Here is a 25856-nt window from a genome sequence, read left to right on the forward strand (position 1 = left end):
ATGGAATAATGGCTCACCAAATTATCTCCTATTTTATCTCATTCCTTTTCAGGATCTGAAAAATGAATAAATTCCTTCTGTGTCTTTTTCACTTCTGACACTGCATGCTGTTCAAAAGGCAAGCCTGGTATAATTTCAAACACTAATTTCAATTCTGTTTTGCTTTATTGCAGCTTAAGCCTTTCGATCTTTGTTTCTCAATCTAAACAATTTTGTAAAAGAACAGCAACAAGCTCAAAATCTACTTAAAAGACAGCATTAGTTTTTCTTTGTGTCCAATTTTCTTCTTCATACCTACTTCTCCTTCATTTCCTTTTGACTTCCTGCTATGATATCATTTCACAAGCATCAACAACTCTCCTAAATCTGCTTTATTAGAAGTCATAGACATCTATAGGACAGAAAACAAAACCCTTCAGCTCATCAAGTCCATTCCAAAGATTTGGCACATATTTGGCTATGGAATGTGACCACACAAACCAGATTCATTGTATCTAGGGCTTGGGTGATGAGACACTAACGGCGCACTCCAATTAACTAACTCTATACAGATTGAGGAGAAATCTAGGATCTCACTAGTGTGTATAGCTTAGGTACTCAGGTGGAAATCTCACAGTCATAAGATAAAATTTTAAAAACATGCACTCTGGATCGGTGTTCATACTTGGGGGGGGAAAGAAACAGTATTGATTACTGAGGCACCAATAGCCCATGAAAGTCAGTGGCCTCTCTCCAAATAGAAAAGTACACAGTTCCCTATCAGCCTTTCTGCAAGGCAGTACAGTGACAATTGGCAACTCTGTGGAAAGCACAGGTACCAACCGCTAACCTCAGGCGCTAACTGTAAAATATAATCACAGACATAATACACAAGAAAGAGCTTCACCTTTTTTCCATTCGGTTCAGTTGCTGTTAATTTCCGCTTCACCCCTCTTCCTGTTGATGAATCTGCTGATACAAGTGGTGACTTTTTGGAAGTATGGTTAGCTATAAAAGAAAGAATTTAAAACAGACCATTATCGACTTTGCAGTAATGTATAATTTAAAAAACAGCTTTAATTGAAAGGAAGGATGTCTGTGTGGCTTTTAGTGTTCTACTAATTTGTGTAGATCCAGCATATAAATCAAAGATGCTCACTGCTCTGTTGCTTTCCCTAAGTTGTTTCTAGCAAATAACTGTCTCAAAAAACACCAGAGATCTAATGGAATGAGGAAAGAGGTAATGGATGTATCAATTAATGATTAACCTGGTCTGAGCTGGTTGTATAAATATGGGGAGACATAACCAGTATGGCGAGAGTTTGGTGTGATGAACTGAAATGAAACTCTTTTGATGTGTGGGCATGGACTGTAACTAAAATTATCTTGTAATGTATAAAACTTGTGCTGTACTATCTGAAGCACTGCCGTTTATTTGAAAGGAGTCTGCGTTCTCAGGTGTATCTAAAACATCACGCCACTCTCTGAAAAGGACCAACAAGTTCTCCAGTATCCTTGACAACATTAATACTTCAACTAATATCACTGGAACACTTTGGCTGATGATTCACCTTATTACTGTTATAGGGTTCCTATGAATGCAGACAGGTTTCCACATTTCCTAAACTATGATCGTGATTACGCTAAAGAAAATACTTATTCTCTCTAAAGTACTTTGTAATGTCTTGAAGTCATGACAGGTACTACATAATTAGCCTCTTTCTTTTTATTTCATAAAGGTAAAAAATAATGGCCTGCCCATTAGCCCAGACTGGATTCCCTTATCCCAAGGTCTAAGCCACTATATCAGGTTGTCTCCTTGTTGATCATTATGTTTCTAGAAACATACTCTTACCTTCTTGGTTCTTACTTTTCTTCCCAGATAATTTGGAAGGGGCTTTTGAATCTTGTGATGTAAGTTTTGATGAACCAGAGGGCCACTCATCATCATCTTTCCCAGAAGTCATAATAATATCAGTCTTCTCTTTTGAAACCTTGTACAATTCCTACAAAAGCAAGTAGATCGAAAAGCTTAGTAAAAGCAAAATAGGGAGTTTGAAAAGCAATTGTGGGTAATAGTGTTTTCCAAACGTATTCTCACTGTGACTCCATTTCAAAAACTTGCAAATACAATAACCACTCGCACAGAACTCAGAGTGGGTGAACGGGCATGTAAGAGCAGAGAGCAGGGTAGAAATCCTGCAAAGGCCAGGGTCACTGGAAGAGTGGGGGGAGTGTTTCTGCCTCAGAGTTAGCAACCACAAAACTCCAGCTCACAATCCCTGATGGGGCCTGGCTTTGGCAATCCCTGGTGTAATGGTTCAAATAAAAATATATGAAAATGTGTGATAAAAATTTTAAATATTATTTGTGATTAGACTATAATGGCAGAAATTACTTGTAGAACTTCACTGAACCCAACTGATAAGATTAATGCCCAGCCACTGAAGCATAATGTCCAAGAGTATTTTCATCACGGGACTCCCAATGTAGACAAATCTCAATGGACTGAGCATAGCTCCTTCAAATCGTTCTCTCCCAGCAAGACCACCAAGCCTATCTTGTGTCCGCGTGGGTTTCCTCCGGGTGCTCTGGTTTCCTCCCACAGTCCAAAGATGTGCAGGCTAGGTGGATTGGCCATGCTAAATTGCCCGTAGTGTTCAGGGGTGTGTGGGTTATGGGGGGGTGGGGGGAATGGGTCTGAGTGGGATGCTCCAAGGAGTAGGGTGGACTTGTTAGGCCGAAGGACCTGTTTCCACACCGCAGGGAAACTAATTTAATCTAATCTAAAGCACAAGAATGGGACATGAAAAAGCAAGTCAGCAACACATTCCTATACTACAGTCAGGTCAAACTTTTTATTTTTAAGATAAATATTTTAACGATCTGGATACTTCAGCACAGCAAGTCATCTGCAAAATCCTAGGATAGTGCTTCTCGGGGTTGGGGGTCATTACAAACTGACATTTTAGGATCATGAACTTCAAAGCAGCTATGTCTGCTGCAGGGTTCTGCCACCATCAACATCCCACCTACCACAGATCTTCTCATCACAAATTTCAAAATTTAAACTCATTGTTATTGAATGTATACAACATGTACATGGAATAATCATTTAATAATTACCAACTATATATCCAAATCATGCAAATTTAGTTTATTGTCCACGATTAATCTATGAATTCATTAAAATTCACTTTTCTTGTACATTTTACAAGTAGAATACAGGGTTAATGGAAGGATGCTCGGCTGTGTGGAGGAGTAAAGGGATCTTTTGGTTCATGTCCATGGTTCTCTGAAAGGTGCCACCCAGGTGGATAGAGTTGTTAAGAAGGCGTATGGTGTGTTAGCTTTCCTTAATAGAGGAGCTAAATTCAAGAGCTGTGAAGTTATGCTCCAGCTATACAAAAGCCTGGTTCGACCATATCTGGAGTTGTGTGTCCAGTCTGGTCACCTCATTACAGGAAAGGTGTGGAAGCGTTGGAAAGGTGCAGAAAAGATTTACCAGGATGCTGCCTGGAATGGAGGGAATGTCTTATGAGGAAAGGTTGACAGAGCTAGGGCTTTTTAGGGTAACGAAGGATGAGAGGTGACTTGGTAGAGGTGTACAAAATGATCAGAGGTATAGATAGAGTGGACAGCCAGAGACTTTTTCCTAAGGTGGAGGTAGCTATTATGAGGGGGTATAGTTATAAAGTGACTGGAGGTACATAAAGGCGAGACGTCAAAGGTTAGGTTCTTTAGTCAGAGTGGTCAGGGCGTGGAATGCATTGCCGGACAGGGTAGTGAGTCGGCCTCATGAGGGGCATTTAAGCGGCTATTAGATAGGAATATGGATTATAGTATAAGGTAGGGGAGATTAGATAGACATTAGGATTAGGGTAAAAGTTCGGCACAACATAGTGGGTCAAAGGGCCTGTAGGGTGCTGTACTGTTCTACTTTGTGAGAGAATACAAATTGTTCTATTAAGTAGGATTGTTCATGTACAGTATGTCAAAACTTTTCCAACATGACCCACTGTTAAATATAATGAGAGACTGCAATGAATTAACTGTCTTTTAAAAAACTACAATAGCCTGCTTTTACAACATATCCAGTGGTCTCATGGAGCAGTGTTTTTGTCCCTGCCTCTGTCAGAAGTTCTGATTTCTAACTGCTGTCCAATGCTTGATGACCTATTATGTAGGCCACCAACATATGCCAATTGCAGGCAGTAAGGAGACAAATTCCTTACGACTGAAGACAATTGAGTCAAAAAAGCTCGAGTATACCCTAGGGGAAAGTGAGGGGCGCTCTTCAAGCTTGCCTAGAGTCTCAATGGAGTGCTGCAGAAAGCCCGAGACGGCAATGTTGGCCACAAACAGGGTGCGTTGAACTGGCAAGCAACTGGAAGGTCTGAACACGTTCGCTAAAAATATCTGGATAGGTGACCTTTTTCTAAAAAATATCCATGTAGCAATTCTAGGGTTCTTGTGCTCTGAATACATTATCTATCCTTAGACAGCACCTTCCTTCTGGAAGGACAAGGGCCAGATACATGGGAACATCACCACCTGCAAGTTCCTCTCCAAGCCACTCACCATCCCGACGTGAAAGTACTTTGCTGTTCCTTCACTGTGACTGAGTCAAAATCCTGGGATTTCCTGCCTAAACTCTCAACCAGCTTCTCAAGGGCAACTAGGGATGGGCATTAAATGCTGGTTAAGCCAGTGACACCGCATCGCATGAGTGAATTTAAAAAAGAAATCCTCCGCCTCCCTGCTATCATTGATATTAAAATCCACCCTCCCGATCTCCACAAATTGGCTCATCCTTCTCACTCAATGGTCACCGCAATTTTCAAACCTTGCAACAGGGCCACAGAGGGAGAAACGTTTGAGAAGAACTGTTCTAGGACACCCTGCCAGTTAGTCAATTTAAACGTTTGTGCCCACTTTCTTTCAGATCGAAACCAATGCCACGACCTTACTTACCTTGAGTTGAGGAAGATTGGTTGCCGTTTGCCAGTCTTTGTCGTCACGAATACGTGTACACCGTGGAAACCGAATTGAGATTCCATCTGCAGAGTGCGCCTCAGATTTAGAAAACTCAGCCCCAGTGATTTCCCACACTGGTGCTTTCTGCAACACAGACAGAAAGCAGTGTTTGCTGTGTTCATTAAAAGGTTAAAGCCAGAAAAATAAACTCATGTCTTCAGAAACATGCCAAGGAAGGAACCAGGCTGATGTGCAGGATTCTCCTGAAGTGCCCAAAAGACATTGGTTTCTTTCATGCAGGACTAAGTCAAATCCAAAACAGAAATGGCCTCAACTTTTAGCCAAATGATATTTCATCCAACACTTAAGACATTTACGAGAGACAACACTTATGAGAGACAAGTCTATGGCAATATCTAGTTCAAACAGTTCATAAACCTACCTTTGGATCTCTGACAATAAAGTCAGGTATGTAGTTCTTACTGACATTTAACCATGCTGGCACCTTGCTTGGATCCTGCACCAAAAGAACATTTATTTAAACAGCTATAACAAGATCCAAACTGAATTTTAGAATGTTATAAAATTGTTTAATATTTCATAACACGTGGGGAAAGAATATACCTTCTTGGAAATATCACATTACCTTGCTTATTTTCAACATATCGAGTTCATTCTGTAAGCGTGCCAATGTCGCATCATCATGGCCACCTCCACATTTGGTTACTGTGCACCACTGGGAAGAATCAGGGTCATAGCAACCCATCAAGAAAATGGACATCATCCCACCTGAAACCAGTCCAAGGAACCCATTAACTCCACTGACCCACAGTTACCCAGATAGTAAACAGCACTTGTCTAAGATCAGGACTGTTCCTGGCACCACAGAATTTTAGGACTTTTTTTAAAACCAGGGTAACTAAGAGGATGTTAAAATTTGTTCCAGCATTCCTAATCAGGGACAGAAGCAATAAATAAACTCAACTGCTCACGTGTAACTCTGCTGGTAAAGTGCATGTGTATACAGTTACAAATTAAATACTCGCTAATAGTGCCTTCCTTATGAAGCCTTGCTTTATTGCTCAAATCTCTCTCCATACTCATGGTCAACTTAGTTAACGTAGGGCTTGTGGCATCCCCACAAGCTTTTATTAGAAAATAGTTTTAGTTGGCTTTTGGAAGACAGCATTGAGGTTAACAACAGTACAGTTCAATAATCCACAGGTGAAGTTTGTTAAACAAAATGTTTGATTTGATGCAAGTGCCACCATTACCTTTATTTCCTTGCCCATAGAATGCTCCCAGCACCACGAGGTCCGCAGTATCAGCCATCGCACCTTCATTGAGATAATCCTTCTTTACTTTCAGCCAATGACGTTTTCCTGGTTCATACAGACTCTAAACACAGAAAACAATTCAGTTAGAATTAGAACATTTATGCAAGATAACAACATTTCAGGACTTAAACCAATTAAGTTCCAACTGCTTATTTCAAAATTTCTCAAATATATAAATAGATCTGCAATGCAAGATGTCCTGCAATCAGAATGCAGCAATAGCCACTTGGCTGGGTTAGAGGAGTCCGAAACACTGAAGGTTCTTCATACACATTATTTAAGTTAGTCCTGTTCAGCGTTTTCCATCACTTCAGGATGCCCAAAGCTCCAAGATCCTGTTGCTCCAAGTTGCTTCATCTCCAGGATACTCTGGAACATTACAGCAGATAGAGGCTCTAGTTAACCCTTCCCTGACCTCACACTGTACATTCAGGTGTTGAATGCTACCGGGCTGATTTCTGGGGCCCACTGAGAACGCCATGTTGGTTGGGATTTAAAGACGACCCTACTTTTCCATGAGGGAATCTTCAGTTTTCATTCCGACAACCTCCACACACACACACGGCTGGACTCGATCCACTGCAAGGGAACAGGGTCCAGTTCTGAGGACAAATTGGTGAAAAGTGAGTGTTATTCATGGGCACCAGCACTAGAACCAAACACAGGAGACTAAGTTGGATGTGGATCCTGCTCTCTCCTGATTGATGGCTCTGCCCATCAGGTTCGGGGCAAGCAGTAATGTGGTCATCATGGGCAATGCCCACTTTGATCGTGTGTCCCCCTGGTCATCGAAGTGTGTGTTTCCTGACAGGCCCCCTCCAGCCTCATCACCCCCAAACCCACTTGTTTTGTCACTAGCTGAGCGGAGAAGGCTCAGATTACAGTCAGTGCCTTTGGAAGCTGATCCTTTATAAAAACTGATGCCTTGTAAGATCCTCTTCTTTCCTGAAATGACATGGCTTCATCCACAACCTGGATAACTCTTGGGGGTTGTGGAGAATGTTTGGTCAATTGTTTCCTTGTTCTGGGTTATTGTGGGTATCAACAAACTAACTTTGGGGTGTTCGGCACTTTAACATTGCATAAGAGCCAGGGGCATTGGGGAAATAACGTGCGGCCGTGGCTGTATCCTTCAGAGAGAGGGCATTGAATAAACGTCTTAAAAGAGAGGTCATAAGGAGAATACTGCTACACCTGATAAAACCCAAATTAATCAGATGATTAACTCCCTTCCTGGAACCAACACTGTCCTCTCAGGGAGGAATTGATCGAGTTTCCCTTTTCATGGTCTGCAGTGATCCCTCCCTCATCATACATTACATGCCTTTAACAACAACTCCAACATGTGACAAATTAGGATGGCATGGATTAAGACCGTTCAGCCCACATTCCTATGGTGTTTAACTGATTGCTATAAAAGGCCAAGGACTTGTTGCAAAAAAGGTTCTTGGGTATTGAGGGATGGAGTTTAGTAAATTGATTCAGGGGAATCAAAACTTAGCACTTTCTCCAAAACTTTGCCAAACAAAAAGGACGGAGGAAGAAAGAGGGCAATCTATACCTGGAGCAAAACTGAAAACAAAACAAAAGGAGAACAGGGAGAGATTAACTGAAGTTAAACAAGAGTCCAGAGAGTCAAGAGAAATTATAACACTAAATTGATCAAGTACCGTTTGAAGCCAATGGAACCTAAGATGTAGCGATTGTATAATGTTGGCTAAGAGTCATGGTGAGATTTGTACGTCCATCCAAGATGTGACTTCAGTCACACAGTACTATGGTCAATTCTTGACCTACATCAGCAGTGGCCTTGCAGACCACTCAGTTGTACAAGGATATTAAAAACGTGCAATAAATACTGCATTGCCACTGACACCCACAATTCAATAATTAATTTTCAAAATAAAAAAAAATCACACACACACACTTGGCAATGTGGAAACAGGCATTACTCAATTATTTGGAGATAATTTTCACGCACATATTAGCATTTGTCAATCCCAGTCATTTCTGTCCAGTTCCAGAAGACAGGACCATTGGTAAAAACCCACACCGTGAATTTCTCACCTTAACATCTTTCAGTACGAGTCCTTCCAGACCCTCTTGAATAACTCGATTGATCATTTCTCTCAAATCAGAGGCCCTCTACCAAAACAGGATAGAAGATTTTTTTTTCTTAAAAGAGAGTCAATGAAATGTTTACATGCTTTATCAGTGGACCAATTAGCTACAGAGTTGGTCACAAGAGCAGTTTCTTTCTTTATCATTGCTAAATTGAAACAAACTGTTTGATTGTAAGTATTTACTTGGGTCAAAGAGAGATTGGTGAGCATTTACTCCAGAGAATAGCAATGTCAGTTCAGAGTGAATTAAGGTGCTTGCAGAGTTATTTAACAACACTAACCTCTACAAGTTGTAGAATGTCTAACTCCATAGGTTAGGAAAGAATTTAAATGTGAAGTGATGTGCAAAAAACCAAGATTAGCTCAATAAGACAACAATATATGAGCTTAGTAAACAGTGAGACAGATATAGTCTACAACACAGCCTGTCAGAATAGAGTTACTAGAAGTTTTCATTTTAAAAATGTCAGGATTATGGAGTATTTCTTAACAGATAGTTCTACAGCGGTTATTAGATTAATGAAGTTACAACCTTGGTTTCCATTTTCTGTTGCTATTTTGTGTTTAAGACAACCAACATACTTCAAAAGCTTGATGTTTAGGTAGAGAGCAGCAGAAATCAAAGTGTGCACAGTAGTAGCAACGGGGGCAAAAAAAACGTTGCATTTATCTAATCCGTTTCGGGTAGCAGCACCTAGTCACAAAATGGGGCTGTTAGAAATTACAAAGGGTGACTTAAAGCTTTCGATTATAGAGGTGCATTTTATGAATGGCAGAAGGGAGACAGTGAGCAATGTTCCCTGACAGTTGCATTTATGTATTATTTTTAGCAAATATTGTGACGGCACACATTCACGTGTATGGTGGGATGTGTTTGATAATGATAGAGGTCTGTTTATGTAGGTTACAACACCTTGAGAGAAACCTCACTGCAGCCCATTGCACCACTGATAGTAATACAGTAGCAGAAACCGTTGAAGTAGAGAGCATTTAGTGACTAAGTTTTGTCAAAGCGTCAGAAAAACAAAATAACTGCCAACGTAAGAACAAGAAGAAAGAAGCGATAATGAACAGGTACAACCTGCCCACCGTTTAAGTAAATGTCAGGAGATACAAAGACTATGAGCTGATATTATAAATTCCACCACTGGCACTGACATTATATAATGGAATTGCAGATTAGGAACTCAGGAAAGAAAGTAATTACTGGAGAGAAAGCTTCTGTGGTATGTACAATGCCTGACCCAAATTCCTAGCAGCACACTTATCATTATAATTCTACGTTGAGAATGCTACGCTACACAAATCGAACATGAAGTAACCCCCTTCCTCCATCCAGTCACCTTTTCAAAATCTTTGTGTCTCCTGTTGGATGACCAACTCCCTGTTTAAAAGAAGCTTCAACTATATTGCTGCTCCCTTGACACATCAGTCATGGTTACCGCTATATTGAAAAACCATTTGTATAAAGTTGCACTTAAAATGAGACTATACTTACAGTCACGTGCTTCATCTCGGAAAACATGATCCTATTGGGAATTTCAACCATGTTGTCATGGAGGAATTGCTTTCGTTCACTGATTGGTCTAGAAAAGATATTAAAAACATCCGTGACTTCTTTGAATGCTAGTTGCCAGTCTAATTCATCCTTCCATAGTAAAGTGCACTTCTAACAAGTAAAGATAATGAATATCATAGAGATACTATATTTTAAAATAGAAACCCAAATTTCCAAGTCACCCAAAGCAACATATTACAATGTCCAAACTTTTCATAATCTGGTGCAATACCAAGAATAATGTGACAGTGTTTCCGAGGATGGTGATCAGAGATAGCTACTGTTTGTTTTTTTCTTGGGGAAAAAATCTTTGAATACCTGGATAATTTATGTTTGGGATTGTGACATTGAAAACATGACAGTCAACAGCCATTTTATATACAACATAAAATCATTTAGCTACATAATCATCTACACTGTCTGTTAAGATCCAAAATCATAAGGAATTTCAGCTGGATGCTGGTTTGATAGGAGACGTACAGACCTGTTCATGAGGCTGACTCCATTGAAATAGATACAGTCGAAGACAAAAAGGCAGACATTAGCATCTTTGAAAGCAGCTTTCTGGAACAGAAGAAAATAGAATTCAAATGGTTTGGTGCATACAATTCTAGCTCTACTAATTGCTAAAGAATCTAAACTAAAACCAGTATTCCAAACTACATCCCTCAGAACTAAGGCACACACTGTAAGTGAGGTACAATTTCACTGCCAGCAGCGTTTTACTACCTCACCCAAGAGGTCATTTTCTATGTAAGCTTATACATCCTCAACAAACAGAAAAACAGGAGGCACCTTAGGTGGGCCAAATCTGTTCAGGTGAACATACTGGATAATGGTCAGGACTGAATACTTCATCTTGAATTCCTTCCTGCTAGCCCAAGGAGCTAAAGCTGTAAAAAGCTGGAAGCCTGGAGATTACACAGATAGGAGGAAGTGAGAACTCTGGGGGACATGTAAACAAGGATGGGAAGTTTAAAATCACGACATTACTCGACCAGGGTGGGGCGTGTGCGAGGCAGAGAGAGAGAGAGAGAGGGAGGGAGGGAGGGAGAGCGCGAGAGAGAGCACGGTAGCGTGAGTGAGAGAGTGGTAGCACAAGTGACAGTGCGAGACAGAGACAGAGAGAGACAGACAGAGAGAGTGCACAAGCGAGCACGGAGTGGGGGGTAGGGGAACAGGAGGGGGTGGAGAAACAGACAGACAGACCATGTTGAGTAAAGATGAGATGAACTGTGTTTCTTGACCAAAGTAGCATAACCACAGATGAATTGATTCTAGACCCTTCTGTCCTGTCACCTATCCTAGATATCACTTGGACACCAAGTTGTTTATCCTCTCAGATCGTCCAAAGTTAGAAATTTTCAGGTACAGAAGTGTTGTATTCATTACTTTGAAATGTTATAGAAGTGATGCTTCATGGTCTACAGTTAACATCCCTCTTCAAATAGAGGCAGTCCCTAGGTTAAGAACGTGTTAATTTCCTGAGTATGTTCAGAAATCAATTTGCATACAAATTGAATACAATATTGACATTATAGAGTAACTGTTCGTAAATATGAGCACACATTTGCAAGTCAAATCCTTAAAGTTAAAAATAGCACTCATAAGACAGGTTTTCGTAAATCGGGGACCTCTTGTAATACATTAAAAGTTTTGAATACTGCATCTTTAAGTTGAGGTTTAAAACCTCTCCTCCAAAAGCTTTGTAGTTAAACACATGAATTGCCAAATTGACCAACAGGTTCTAAATTCAATTGCTGGACTGTATATAGTTTGCCAAACTCAGCCAGTGATATCGTAGAGGTGGTGACCACTGGCCTCACAGCTAGGGTTGAGAGGGAGTTGGACAGAAACTACCCAATTTTTTTGATTGCTTGCTCATGACTCCATGCTGAAAAAGATCAGATGCAACCAAAAAGCCCTTCATGGTCTGTGACTGAACTCATCAAAAAAATTAATGGTTACTTGAGCGTCAGATAACTCAGACGGCAGGATGATTAGTTTCTGATGCAGAGCGAAGCCAAGTGTGGTTTCAATTCCTGCTGAGGTCCTGCCATCTCAACCTCACGTGAGGCATGGTGACCCTCAAGTTAAACCACCATCGGTCATGTCTCATTAGAGAACAGCCCTATGGTGCTTTGTCAGCTTTAGCGACTAGTTATCAGAAGTCTTGCCTAAACTTAGAAATCATATTTCGGCACAAATAAATGTTTTTAACAGAAGCAGAAAGGAATAGCAAGAATTGTTTTAAAAATATTTTAAAATATTTCCAATGCTTGCGCAAGAAAGCTGAAATTCAATGTATTTAACTGCAAACCTCCAACTCCTCTATGTAATAAGCATTAGATCATCATAAATATTATGGTAACACATTAAACCTGGATCCTTCAATCACATTACCTTATGGACACCCAGTGTTCCAAAAGGGAGTGGTTTTCCGGTCTGTGTATCAATCAGCAACACCTCGGAATCCAAAATCATGCTGTCGCCGCCTACAAAAGCTTTGGGAATATAATCTCTAAAATGAGCAACCTGGAAGAAAAAAAACACACGAAAAAGACAAAATTGTTTTTGCAACATTATAAGTCAGCAGAATCGGTCCACCATCATCAAACTGGAACATACACTGTGTTATCAACTTGCCGCAGTGTGTAATCTCAACTGATTGAGTCAGTGGGCAGAAGTTCAAATCTCATTTCAGCTGAGCACAAAGTAGATTGACCTGAATTTGTGTGGACTCTGGACCCTATGGGCAATTTAGCTTGGCCAATCCACCTAACTTGCGCATCTTTGGATTGTGGAATGAAACCGGAGCACTCAGAAGAAAACCACGCAGACACTGGGAGAATGTCTGTGTGGAATTTGCACACAGTCACCCGAGGTTGGAATAGGCCCCTGGTGCTGTGAGACAGCAGTGCAAACTACTGAGCGATCGTGCTGTCCCAAAGTGAGGCAAGTCAAAAGATGGTCAGCCCAACTCAACATATATAGAGATAGGAGTCCTCAATTAAATCTATACAAGTGTACAGATGTAACCAAGAGTTTTCATGATCACAATCGTTGCTAGGATAAACTTGACCTCCACAGTATACTGTTACACTTAGCAGGGAGATTAAATTGATACAAAAATACATAGTCAACTTTTAAGAGAAGCACAGAAAAGTGAGTCAGACAGAAATAAAAACAAGTGAGGTAACTGAGAATATGTAGATGCTTCTTGGGGTTCCCTGGTTCAGGTGATATGTTTTCATACAAATAAAAGTTGCTGTTAGAATATAGCACAAAATAAAACATCCCAAGGCATCTCACAGAGGCATTATAAAACAAAATAAGACACTGAACCATATAGAGAGATATTAGCACAGACAACCAAAAGATTGGTCAAAGACTTACATGTTAAGAAGTGCCTTAAAAGGATGGAAGTAAAGTGAAGGAGTAAGAGGTTGAGTAGGGAAAGCATTCAGTCTAGGTAGCTAGGCTAACAGAATCAAAGGACAACAGATTTTTGAAGATTGTGGAGCCAGACAAGCAAGGTAATGGAGAGATTTCAAAGCTAGCATGAAAATTTTAAAATCGAGCATCCACTTAATCAGGGACCAGTGTAGCTCAATGAGCACGTGGGTGGGGCTAGGGGAATGGCATTTGATGAGTTAATACACAAGCAGTAAGGCTTTTAATTACCTTGCGTTTACGGAAGGTAGAATAAGCCTGGCCAGCCAGATGTACTTTAGAAGAGTAAATCCTGGAGGTGATCAAATACAGAGATTCTGAAGCAGGCAGTCTTGACAATAGCAATACCTGACAGAGCTCACCTCAGGTCAAAATGTACAGTCTGGTTGAGCATCAAAATAGCTGTTAGGAAGAAAGATGGAGTCGCTCAACTGGGAGCGATGATTAATATAGGGGTCAAAGAGAGAAACTTCAGTCACCCAATATTTAATAGGTGGAAATTTCGATTCACCTAGAAATGCAGTCTAATAATTTAGGGACAATAGAGAGGATCGAGAAAAGGTGGTAGTGAGTTAAATCTGAATATTTTGGCAGTATCTGTGTGAAAGGTGAGAGTGATTTTACACATAAGCTCACTGCAGAAATGAGAAGTAGAAAAGAGATGACAAAAACAAATCCTAGGGACATTACAGGAAAGGGTGAGAGATTGGGAGAAGCTATTAAGTGCTGGTCATGTAGCTTCTCGATCCTACTTCATCATTCAACAAAATTCTAACTGATCTGATTATAACCTCAAATCCGCATTGCTGTCCTCTTGTTAACCTTTCAACAAGAATCTACCTGCCCCAGCCTTAAAATACTCAAAGTCTCTGCTTCTATGAACAAAAACAAAGCTCAGCAGGTCTGGCAGCATCTGTGAAGGAAAGAACATAGTTAACGTTCCAGTTCCAGTGACCCTTCCTCAGATCTAGTCTCTGCTTCCATGACTTTTTCAAAATGAGAATGCTCCAAAGACTCTTGATCCTGAGATTTAAAAAAATTGTCTAATCTCAGTTTTAAATGGGTGGCTTCTTACTTTTAAATATTGATCCCTAGCTGTAGATTCTCCAAAAAGAGGGAACATCCTCTCCACATCTACCCAGTCAACGCCTCTCAGGGCTTTGTGTTTCAATCGAGTCACCCTAATGTTCTAAAATCTAATGGTTACAATCCCTAGCTTGTCCAAATTTTCCTCAATACAACTTGCCTATTCCACGCACTCGTCTAGTAAACTTTATCTGAATTGCTCCAATGTATGTACATCCTTAACTGGAGAAAGATGTTATAATTGGCTATGTTAAAGACTGTTGAAAATAGAGAAGGTTGAGGAAGGATAACCTGCCTTTATTACAGTCACACAAGGATGTCAAGCATGACTTTGATAGAACTGTTTCAGTACTATGGCACAGATGGAAACCTAGCTGGAGAGCTCAAACACGGAATTTCAGGAAAGATATGCAATGAAATTGGGATAAAATCATTCAAGGTCTTTGGACAGGAATGAAAGGTTAGAGGGGGAAACAATTTGCAGAGAGGGAGAGGGGAACAGACATAGATTGAAAAGGATGAAAGCTTATTCCTTTGGAAAGAGGAAGGAATACTCACTTTATGCGGCAACACAGGTTTCAGGCTTCTGCTGTAATACTGGAAGGTGTCCCCATTTTTATGAACTTGAACTCTCTCCCCATCATACTTGATCTCTGCATACATTCCGTTTGGGCATTTCTTCATGGCATATTCGATTGATTTGCAAGCTTCTGCCTGAAATACAAAAACAAGGTTAGTTTTCTTTCGAAACCTGCGGGGAAATTAAGAAGGATTAAATTACGCTAACAACGAAGTACCTTTCATAGGTCACTTCTATCAAAATTAAACATTTTCTGTCGGGTTTATTTTACACAACGTAATAGGTTAGTAATGTTCTCCTCACGATGAGCAACATGTGCTCTGGGCAGCCTTGTTCAGGTTTAGTCACCTGCTGACAGGCTACAGCTCAGTCCCTAATTTTCCTTGAGAAAGAGATGATGAGCCACCTTCTGAACTTGCTAGATAATTTCAACGGCAGTTCACAGTTAATCACATTGTCAAAGGCCATATATAGCTTGGATTCTGCAAAGAAATTACCTTCTCTAAAGAACAGTGAACCAGATGGATTTTTTTTTGATAACGTGGGAGTTGCATCGTCATCCTTACTGATACTTACTAAGCAAATTCATGGAAAGAAAGCAAGTTAAATCACATGTCTAGAATAGGTTCCCAACTTCTGTTTCCAACACAACCCAAAATAAAATTCAGTCTGACCGTCTCTCATGTGATCAGAGCACGTTGGCATGAAAACAAAAGTATATACCCCACAAATTACTCCACTTTCACAGCCTGGTATTAAATTTATAATGCATGTGCATTCCTTTAACTGTATTTAATATTGGTTTTTAATATTAAATTAATATTGATACAGAAAGCCCAGTTTGGGGATAGAGAGCTGAGGCTGGCATCTGATTCTTACCAGCATAGGCTGTACTGGGGTTAGAAGATTGGCCTTGATGCTCAGAATCTTCTTCAAACCTGGCACTTGTTCAGATTCTTGTTGATTCTGGAGGACACGGTTAACCACATCTTGCAAATTACGTGAAGCTTTGAATGCATCATAAGCATTGGGGTCAAGGGCATCCAACCTAATTGAAATCAGCAGAAAAACAAAAAAGGTACTGACAACCTGGTTAACAACTTAAAGAATGATCAGTGAAGTTGATGCATTTCATGAACACTGAAGTTTTTGAGAAGATTTCTTTCTTGGTTTGCAGATTAGGTTGTAGCCTTCTTCGCTAAGCCGGTGTGTTCGATTGCCGACGTTTTGTTACCCTGCTAGGTAACATGGTCAGTGTGCCTCCGTGAAACACTGATGTTCTGTCTTGCTTGGTACTCATATGCCCTTTGGTTTGCTGGGGTGATTGACATTACAACCACTGAAAAACAAGAGCCGGAAGTGATGCCAACCACCCTAGCAAACGGAGGCATGTAAATAACAAGAAGGACAGAACACCAACACTTCACTGGAGGCGCATGAACAATGTTACCTAGCAGGATGACGAAACGTCAAATACACTGGCTCGGCGAGCAAGGCTGCAACGTCATTTTGTGAACACACCAATCAAACAGAGTCAGTAATATGAAAATTGAAGACATCTGAAAAAACAACCCCACAAATAAAGTAGGTTGAAATATTGCAATACAATTCCAAATTTTGAACACTTAAGAGTACAATCCAGAATTTGCTGAACAGATACAGAAAATAAATAAAGATCCTGAAAGAACAGGTGAGGTCACAATTAAGGGACTAGTTCAAGAGCTAGGCACACCATAGTAGCCACAGATGTTGTGGTTGTTTGGCTCGCCATTTTTCCGCAGAAGTTTCATTACCCTGCTGGGTAACATCATCAGTGCAGCCTCCGATGAAGCGCCATTGTGTTTTCCCACCTATTTAAACTCTGGAGTCCGTTGAGCTCAATAGACTCCAGAGTTTAAATAACAGATGGGAAAGCACAACGGCGCTTCATCGGAGGCTGCACTGACGATGTTACCCTGCAGGGTAATGAAACTTCTGCGGAAAAATAACGATCCAGCTTGGTGAGCCAGTCAACCACAACATCCACAACCCGAGCTACAAATCTACTCCAAATCCTTAGCAGCAAGAGCCTGGTTCCCAGGTAGTTGAACAGCTTGCAGCTGTGAATAAGTTGGGAAGAAGCCATGAAATTTCTACATTTCTTTTTCTTTCTAAAAGGCATAGGTGCAATGACCATTGGTTATAGAAGACTTGTAGAAAAAGAAAACCTATAAAAAGTGTGACCTATCCAAAAGAAGCAGAGTAAAACACGGCTATACAGTTGATGCCAGAAGTGTAGAACAGAAGGAAATTAATAGTTTGGATAGTGTCCAGGCATTTTCCAACTACTGAAGACAGCAAAAAAAAATGCACGAGGAAAATAGTATTGCAATGCCGCTGGGAAAACAGAAGCATTAATGTTTCAAAGCAAAACCATACTGGTGAACCTTGCATTGCAACTTGTGAACGAAAATGGTAATACACAATGGGGTGCTAATTATTTTGTAATAATGAGGCCCAGCAAGATTGGAAATTAGTATTTTTCTAAAACAAGGGAATGGATGAAATGGAGTAGCGTTTCGAAGATATTCACAGAAAGCAGCAAGATAACATGGAAATCCATTAACAAAGCTAAAATTCAGATGTCTGACAACAACCTGAGAGAGATTAGGCATTACAGAAAGTGTATAAAAGGTTGAAGAAACCCATTTAATGATGGGAATTTAAAGTACATAACATATTAAAATCTTTTCAACATCATGAGACAGCAAAGATTTCTAAAATCTCTTTTCAAAATTCAAAATGAATCCCTGAAGGAATAAAGTTCTCTGTATGGCACAGCAATTACCAAGGTCAGTCAACTGCTCATAACTACACAGATACCAGCCAGAGCCGGTACCTTTGTTTGCCACACTCTACATTAATCAATTTTAGATTAGTGTTGAGTCTTTGCTGCACAATTAATCACCTTTACACACTCTCAGTTCAGGAATGACACACAGAAGGGAAATAAAACTATTCTGCAGCTAAGAAACTAAAGTGCTCAGGACAGTTCAAGTAAAACGATTCACAATTAAATGAAAATGAAATATTAAAATACAACTTTAAACATACAGCTACAGAATTAAAAATTAATAGACACTTACACATGTTTTGCTCCAGAATTCATTCTTAGATCGTGCTTGATCAACCTTATAATGCATTTCAGATCATTAGCTGTGCATCTGCAAGGCACAAGAGGGCACGCATCAGTTCTATTCACAAGGCATGAAAGCATGAGTAGGTCATAAAGTTTATGATCCAGCTCGACTGTCCTCCAAGACTATGACTGAACTTCAACCACAATCTCACTTTCTCACCGAAGTCATCTTACTTCTTGGTTCTCCTAGAGTATTACACTCCACAATTAAGCATCCATAACTCTCCAAAACACATACAAAATTAGAAAAAATCTGAATCCTCAGTGAAACAATACTCCTCAAATATAAAGGGTTGATCTCTTACCCTGAGGCATTGTGACTTTGTTACAGACTCTTCAGTGAGATCAGTCTCACAGCATTTTATGTGTCAAGCCCTCCTAGAATCTTGTATATTGCACTGCAAAAACCTCTCAGTCATCAAAAGTACAGAGATGACAAACTCATTCAACTTAATCTCCTCTCTCATCCCAGGGATCCATGTAGTGAACTTTTATAGTACCCAATGCAAGGCCAGCAAATTCTTCCAACAAGTGCACCAGGTATGTTCTCACCAAAACTACGATGAGATTGCAGAAATGATCCTTTACTCCTGAACATTAGCCCTCATAAAAAAAAACTATGTTTATTTTTCAGACTAAAAATTGGAAAGGTACTACATTAAATTAAGGGAATTGTGGGAGGCGATCTTATTATTGCGAGTATTTGCAACTGTGCATGCGCGCACACTTGTAGTTTTGCTCAGAGTCTGGACTTTGATTAGTTTTTCAATCAACCAGTCATTGTGAACTCGGGAGGGTCCAGTATGGCAATCGTCACTTGATTAGTTCCTTAGTAAGTGACTGCTGCTGTATATGCGTTCAACAGCCTGCACAGAGAAAGCACCTCAATCTTTCTCTCTCTGCTGCCTTCTGTATGGAGAAATAGCAGATCTCCCAGTTGTTGTCCTCACTAACCATTTCCCAGTAAACAGCTTCCTTCAGAGACACAAAGGTTCAAATTCTGAATGTATGAATGAAAGACAGCATCAGTGAAAACAAACTCATCCCAGCAGCAAACAATTGGAAGTAGTCAGAAGAAAATGGCTCACTGACATGTGATCTAAATCGGTGCCAGAATGGTACTTCTCTGAAGTTTCTCTCCCCCACCCATAATACTTGAGTCTTGTTTTGTCTCTTTCTATGCATAGAGACTTTCTTTACCAGGGGCAGAATTTAAGTTTCAGGAGTATTAACTAACAATTCATGTTTCTTTCTTGCTATTGGTTAAACCAGTTTAAGACAACAATAACAATTTATTGTAATCAGTGATAAAACGTGGTGTGCATTTTGTAGTGATTGTAATGAGATCAGTCAGGTAGATATCACAGACTATGCATTCCTTGATTGGACCAGGTTAACAGCCCCAATCAGGGAGCCCTAGCTGACAGATATAAAACAGGAGTGTCAGAGGATCTACTCATTCTTAGAGCTGGCTCTGAGGAACCAGTGTTGAGTACTATGCATGTGTAAATTAAGTGTGACATGGTGATGGGATACTGGCGTCTGGAGTTATTTCAGATTTTTTTAAAATTTGAAAAAAAATTACATTAAATTGGGCAATAAGATGGCTTAATCAATTTTTCACATTTGTGGCAGCTCCGAGAATAGTGGCACTTGATTTCCAATCTACTACTTCAGCGATGACGTGGAGGTGCCAGTGTTGGTTTGGGTGGGCAAGGTCAGAAATCACAAGACACCAGGTTATAGTCCGACAGGGTTATTTGAAAGCTCAAGTTTTTGGAGCCTCGCTCCTTCTTCAGGTGTGTGAGAGAGGTAGTATCAGACACATAATTATAAATTATAAATTCTGTATCTGATACTACCTCTCTCACTAACACCTGAGGAAGGAACAAGGCTCAGAAAGCTTGTGTTTTCAAATAAACCTGTAGGGCTATAACATACTTCAGTGAGTAATGGCACGCTCAGGTTATAAAATGCAAACATGCAATTTACCCTTCTAAGTGAAGGACATCTGAATTCTTCAAATCATTAACATTATAATAGTTTCCAACTGTTTTCCTGTTCTTCCCAAAGTTAATTAACTGCACATTTCTCCAAATTATACACCATGGTTGTCCACCCACTTATAACATTTTGCATACTTCCGCTATCTTCATGGTTTACATTTTTACCTATCTTTGTACCATCAGCAAATTTGGTTGTTTATTGCTCTGCCTCCTCATTTAAGACATTAACATGGATCACAAGTAAGACGCCTACACACAGATTCTTGTAGTGTTCCAGGAAAGGACTGTTGCTATCTTCCTCCTGCTCATTTCCTGTTTTTTAACAAACTCTTGACCGTTCTAACGTATCACCATTAATCACACAAGACCTTGTGTAACAATCTTTCACGTGATACTTCTATTTATACCACATCATGTGTGAAAACTATTGCAGTACTTTTGTTCCAGTTTCCTCTATGTTTTCATAAAACTCTGTCTCACAATATCATTACTGTTAATTTTTAGGCCTAGCAACAGTGTCTTCTATCTCACTACATAGGTCGCATCTCCCTAATCTGCAGCCTCAGGACCAGGCCTTTGTTGGAACAAATCATTTGTCAGATCACAGGAGATCATGTGTGTTTTAAAACCATTCCCTTTCTCTGCTCCCATCTCACTTTACAGTATTTAAATAGTAGGAACTTCACTTGCTGCACCTTATTTAACTGATGTCAAAGCAGTTTAGCTGGAAATGTTCCTTGCTCTACAGTAAAATGCCAACGATACTGCAGACGTTGGACCACAGAAGTTGCTGGATCACAGTGGGCCAAATTAGGAAGCTATAACACATGTCTCTCACCTCCACTCATCAGGATTCTATTTCCTGAACAATTAAGCCAAAATCCTGAGATAGCAAGGTATACAGCTGGATGAACACAGCAGGCCAAGCAGCATCAGAGGAGCAGGAAGGCTGATGTTTCGGGCCTAGACCCTTCTTCAGAAAAGGAGTCTTCCTTAATTTCTACCAATTTTACAAGAACTTACTGATGAAATACCTGGTCAAATGCTACATTGATATCACGTGTCACCAGTCTCATCTCATTAGTAGCTAAGTGCCACCTGATAACTCTATCAACAATACCGACCGTCACTTTGGTGAGGTCGGAGAACAGACTGATAGGCTGATAATTGATTGTTTCAGATCTGCCCTGCCTTTTGAAACAGGCCTTGGGAAGGAAGGCTCTTGTGGAGGTGCAGCATTGTCCCTATCACGGGAAGTTAGTCAAGTTCTTCCTGTTCTCTTTGATGTGTCAGAACATGCCTGAACAGATCGATGAAAAGTTCAAAACTCAAAGTTTTGAACGATTGGGGAAGAAGGAATTTATTCTAAGTTTTGTTGATATACCTACAGGGATTTCTTTAAACAACATGGACTGGGCAAGTTTTCACTTCATCAGGTAAGTGTTACAATTGCAGCTGTACAAGAACAGCCTGAAAAGAAGTTCATCCAGTACAGGAGCACAAGTCTTCACCATTACAGAGATCTACTTAGAAATCATAACCTTTACTACATCCAGTATACTTCACCATTTCTTAATATTACATGGAATTATACCAGTCAGCTGTATTGCTGACCTCAGGAGGAGGTCAAAATGGACCATCCACTTTAGCCCTGCACCATGACATTAGATATTTCTAAAATCCAAGACTTACTTTGCAGCAATATTCTGGAGCTCCTTTTGTTGGTCTTCTTCCCTCGTCAATTTGGACAGTTGAGTGAGAGCTGCCTCGACCTCCTGAATTGTCATAACACTTTTATGGGCTGGTGGGAAAGTTTGACTTTCCTCAAAAAAGATGCGCACGGTCTCAGAGACGTCCCCCTAGAGTAAAAGCGAGAAATGAAACTTATTGATCTGGTGCCTCTTATGGTCTTAAGTCATTCTAAATGTGTGTTGGGCCAATAATTTGTGTTTAAGTGTAATCACTGTTGTAACGAAGGAAATACAGCAGCCATTTTAACCTCAGCAAAGCCCCACAATCAACAACATAATAATGACTAACTAAACTGTCTTAGGTGAGGCGGGCAGGGGAAAGACAAAAATAAGCCAGCACACCCAAGGGAACTGCCTTTATTTTCAGTGATATGGTGCCTTTGGATCTTTTACATTCACCTGAGAGGGCAAACAAGACCTCAGCTTAACGTCGGATCCAAAATGAGTAACTTCTGACATTGAAGCACTTCCTCAGTGTTGCACTGGGATGCTCACCTAGATTTTATACTGAAGTTTATTACACAAAGTTGGTTTTCTTAGGTGTGGGTTTGGGAGCCTTTATGTTCATCTACTCACGTAAAGGATCCCATACCCACACCTAATAAAACCAACATCATATACAAAATACCACACAAGGACTGCGAGAAACATTACATACGTCAAACTGGAAGAAAACGGACAATAAAAAGAACACACGAACAGCAACTAGCCATCAAGAGACATAGCTAGTTCTCACTAGTCTCAGTAAACAAGGATGAAGGAGGACACTAATTCAAAGGGGACAACATGTCCGTAATAGCACAAGCCAAACAGAGACATGCCAGGGAATTCCTGGAGGCCTGACATTCCAGCCAGAACTCCATCAAGAGGCACATTGAACTGGACCCGATATAGGGGCTACTGAAAAACAAAACTGGAAGTGATGCCAACCACCCCAGCAAACCAAAGCATATAAATAACAAGCAGGGCAGAACACCAACACCTCACCACTGATGATGTTACCCAGCAGGGTAATGAAACATCTGCAATCAAACACACTAGCTCAACAAGCAAGTCTACAAACTCATCTACAATCCGAGCTACAGTCTTCTCAAAAACTTTGTACTGAAGCCCTGAAGTGGGATGCCAGCCACAGATTTTGATTTAGATATGTCCACCATAACAGACTTATGGCAAATATGTAAAGATAGTCGCCATTATTTTCAGCACAATTAAAAAAAATTAGAAAGAAATCCCAGAAGCTACATAAGGTGTTAGCAGAATAAAGAAGGGGGAAGAAGTCGTAATGGTGGGTTTAGCTAGTGGGACCACTCTAATCGCATTCCCTTACAGTGCTAAGCATGACTCTGCAGTCTAAACTGGGGATGGTGCGCCACCTGGAGGAAGAATACAGTCAATAGAAGTAGTCTCAAAATTGTGGAGCATCCACCTCAAATGAAAGATAATAAAATGTGAGGCTGGATGAACACAGCAGGCCAAGCAGCATCTCAGGAGCACAAAAGCTGACGTATCGGGCCTAGACCCTTCATCAGAGAGGGGGATGGGGGGAGGGAACTGGAATAAATAGGGAGAGAGGGGGAGGCGGACCGAAGATGGAGAGTAAAGAAGATAGGTGGAGAGAGTGTAGGTGGGGAGGTAGGGAGGGGATAGGTCAGTCCTGGGAAGACGGATAGGTCAAGGAGGTGGGATGAGGTTAGTAGGTAGCTGGGGGTGCGGCTTGGGGTGGGAGGAAGGGATGGGTGAGAGGAAGAACCGGTTAGGGAGGCAGAGACAGGTTGGACTGGTATTGGGATGCAGTGGGTGGGGGGGAAGAGCTGGGCTGGTTTAGGGATGCAGTGGGGGGAGGGGAGATTTTGAAACTGGTGAAGTCCACATTGATACCATATGGCTGCAGGGTTCCCAGGCGGAATATGAGTTGCTGTTCCTGCAACCTTCGGGTGGCATCGTTGTGGCAGTGCAGGAGGCCCATGATGGACATGTCATCAACAGAATGGGAGGGGGAGTGGAAATGGTTTGCGACTGGGAGGTGCAGTTGTTTGTTGCGAACTGAGCGGAGGTGTTCTGCAAAGCGGTCCCCAAGCCTCCGCTTGGTTTCCCCAATGTAGAGGAAGCCGCACCGGGTACAGTGGATGCAGTATACCACATTGGCAGATGTGCAGGTGAACCTCTGCTTAATGTGGAATGTCATCTTGGGGCCTGGGATGGGGGTGAGGGAGGAGGTGTGGGGACAAGTGTAGCATTTCCTGCTGTTGCAGGGGAAGGTGCCGGGTGTGGTGGGGTTGGAGGGCAGTGTGGAGCGAACAAGGGAGTCACGGAGAGAGTGGTCTCTCCGGAAAGCAGACAGGGGAGGGGAAGATGCTGCTTGGCCTGCTGTGTTCATCCAGCCTCACATTTTATTATCTTGGAATCTCCAGCATCTGCAATTCCCATTATCTCTGATACTATTTTCACCTCAAATGAAAGCCATTTTCTGAATGAAAGTGCAAAAGCCCGATATACAATGAAATCCTAATAGTTATACATCCATAAATCTAAGTACCTCATTACCTATTTATCACAACACAAACTTGAGAACTGAGCTCAGCAATCAGCCAGCACTGGATCAGAATATTTTCAAATTTTTCTTTAAAAGACGTGCACACATTTGTTCAAAGCCCAACAAAAAGAGCTTGTTAAAAATAAACAAGATATATTTGTAATAAATGTTGATTACAGTGCATACGGCTGCTTGCCTCATTGCCATTTGTAAAGACTCTTCCACACACGTAAACACATTTGCAATTGTATACAGCTATATAACCCAACAGAAAATGGTACAACTTGGAATTTATTTCTGTAAAGACCAGTTTATGATCAAACCTAAAAGGGATGCTGAAAATTTCTTAGAATGTTTCCCATACACTCAGCTTAATCCCCACTCCAAGTTGCTCCTTTCAATCAAAGATTCACAGAATTACTTATTGTACAGACTGAAATTCAGTTGGCCACAAGTCTGGCATTGAATTCTATAAACAAAGTAAGTGTTTGCAATCTCAGCCCAGCTGTCAATGTACAAGTACACAACAAAAAGCATATCATTGTTGCAAAATGTTACAATCACTAAATTTCTGTCTGCAAACATCCAAAAGATGAAAAGCTCAACAAACTTGACTTTTGAGACCTTAATTGAACACATACTTTTTGAAAGATTTTTAAGATGCTTAATTTTCCTCATCCAGCGGAAAAAAGTTCAAATATCAACAGATTCAAGACCAATTTTCAATCAGGGAAGCAACGAAAGAACTGTTGCATTCTTGGAGATCCTGAAAGTGACAATCAGCCAACTTCCCAGCTCCCCTAGTCACCATTGCCAATTCTTCATGGAGCAATTGCTCACTCAAGAACAAAAGCAATGTTCTCCACATAAAATCCCCGCTGATGCACCTGTCAAAGTTTACAAACGAACTGTTATGCAAAACACCCACTGATGGCCAGAGAACCACATCCCAGACCATTCAGAAGAGCATGGTGGTGAGAAAGGGAAAGGAGAGGAATGATGTACAATATCCTTAGTCTTGCCTGAACAGTCTGTATTTTAAAAACCCTTGTGTAATTTCTTGCAAATGTCGCTAGGGATGGCACTATGAATAGTTACGATAGCATTTTTATTTTTAAACTAAATTAAATCTAGCGAACTATCTACTTTGACCCGCAGAATTTCATTTCATATTTATTAAGTTTCAGATCTAAGCACATTTAAATACAACTTTTCCACACCCAGAACACAGTCAGTCTTTGTGCTTCACACATGCAAACTGACCTATTGTACATTTCCCATAGCTTCTGTTT

At 40.6% G+C, this 25856-nt stretch overlaps 1 protein-coding gene across 3 annotated transcripts in view; it reads right to left on the minus strand.

Annotated features, from left to right (window-relative positions):
* The window catches only part of lig3 (ligase III, DNA, ATP-dependent), a 52161-nt gene that overhangs the window by 10608 nt on the left and 15697 nt on the right, over window positions 1-25856 (minus strand). For all 3 annotated transcript variants that reach the window (XM_059655189.1, XM_059655187.1, XM_059655190.1), the window contains 14 exons: window positions 21970-22136; window positions 18219-18296; window positions 15973-16141; window positions 15072-15227; window positions 12378-12509; window positions 10459-10538; window positions 9915-10002; window positions 8361-8438; window positions 6231-6354; window positions 5603-5745; window positions 5399-5473; window positions 4954-5100; window positions 1835-1985; window positions 887-987 (listed from right to left, as the gene is read on the minus strand). In XM_059655189.1, the coding sequence (XP_059511172.1) occupies window positions 887-987; window positions 1835-1985; window positions 4954-5100; window positions 5399-5473; window positions 5603-5745; window positions 6231-6354; window positions 8361-8438; window positions 9915-10002; window positions 10459-10538; window positions 12378-12509; window positions 15072-15227; window positions 15973-16141; window positions 18219-18296; window positions 21970-22136 (1689 nt within the window). The remainder of the gene's footprint in view (window positions 1-886; window positions 988-1834; window positions 1986-4953; window positions 5101-5398; window positions 5474-5602; window positions 5746-6230; window positions 6355-8360; window positions 8439-9914; window positions 10003-10458; window positions 10539-12377; window positions 12510-15071; window positions 15228-15972; window positions 16142-18218; window positions 18297-21969; window positions 22137-25856) is intronic.

Source organism: Stegostoma tigrinum, chromosome 27 (assembly GCF_030684315.1).
Source record: "Stegostoma tigrinum isolate sSteTig4 chromosome 27, sSteTig4.hap1, whole genome shotgun sequence".
Taxonomy (NCBI): Eukaryota; Metazoa; Chordata; class Chondrichthyes; order Orectolobiformes; family Stegostomatidae; genus Stegostoma; species Stegostoma tigrinum.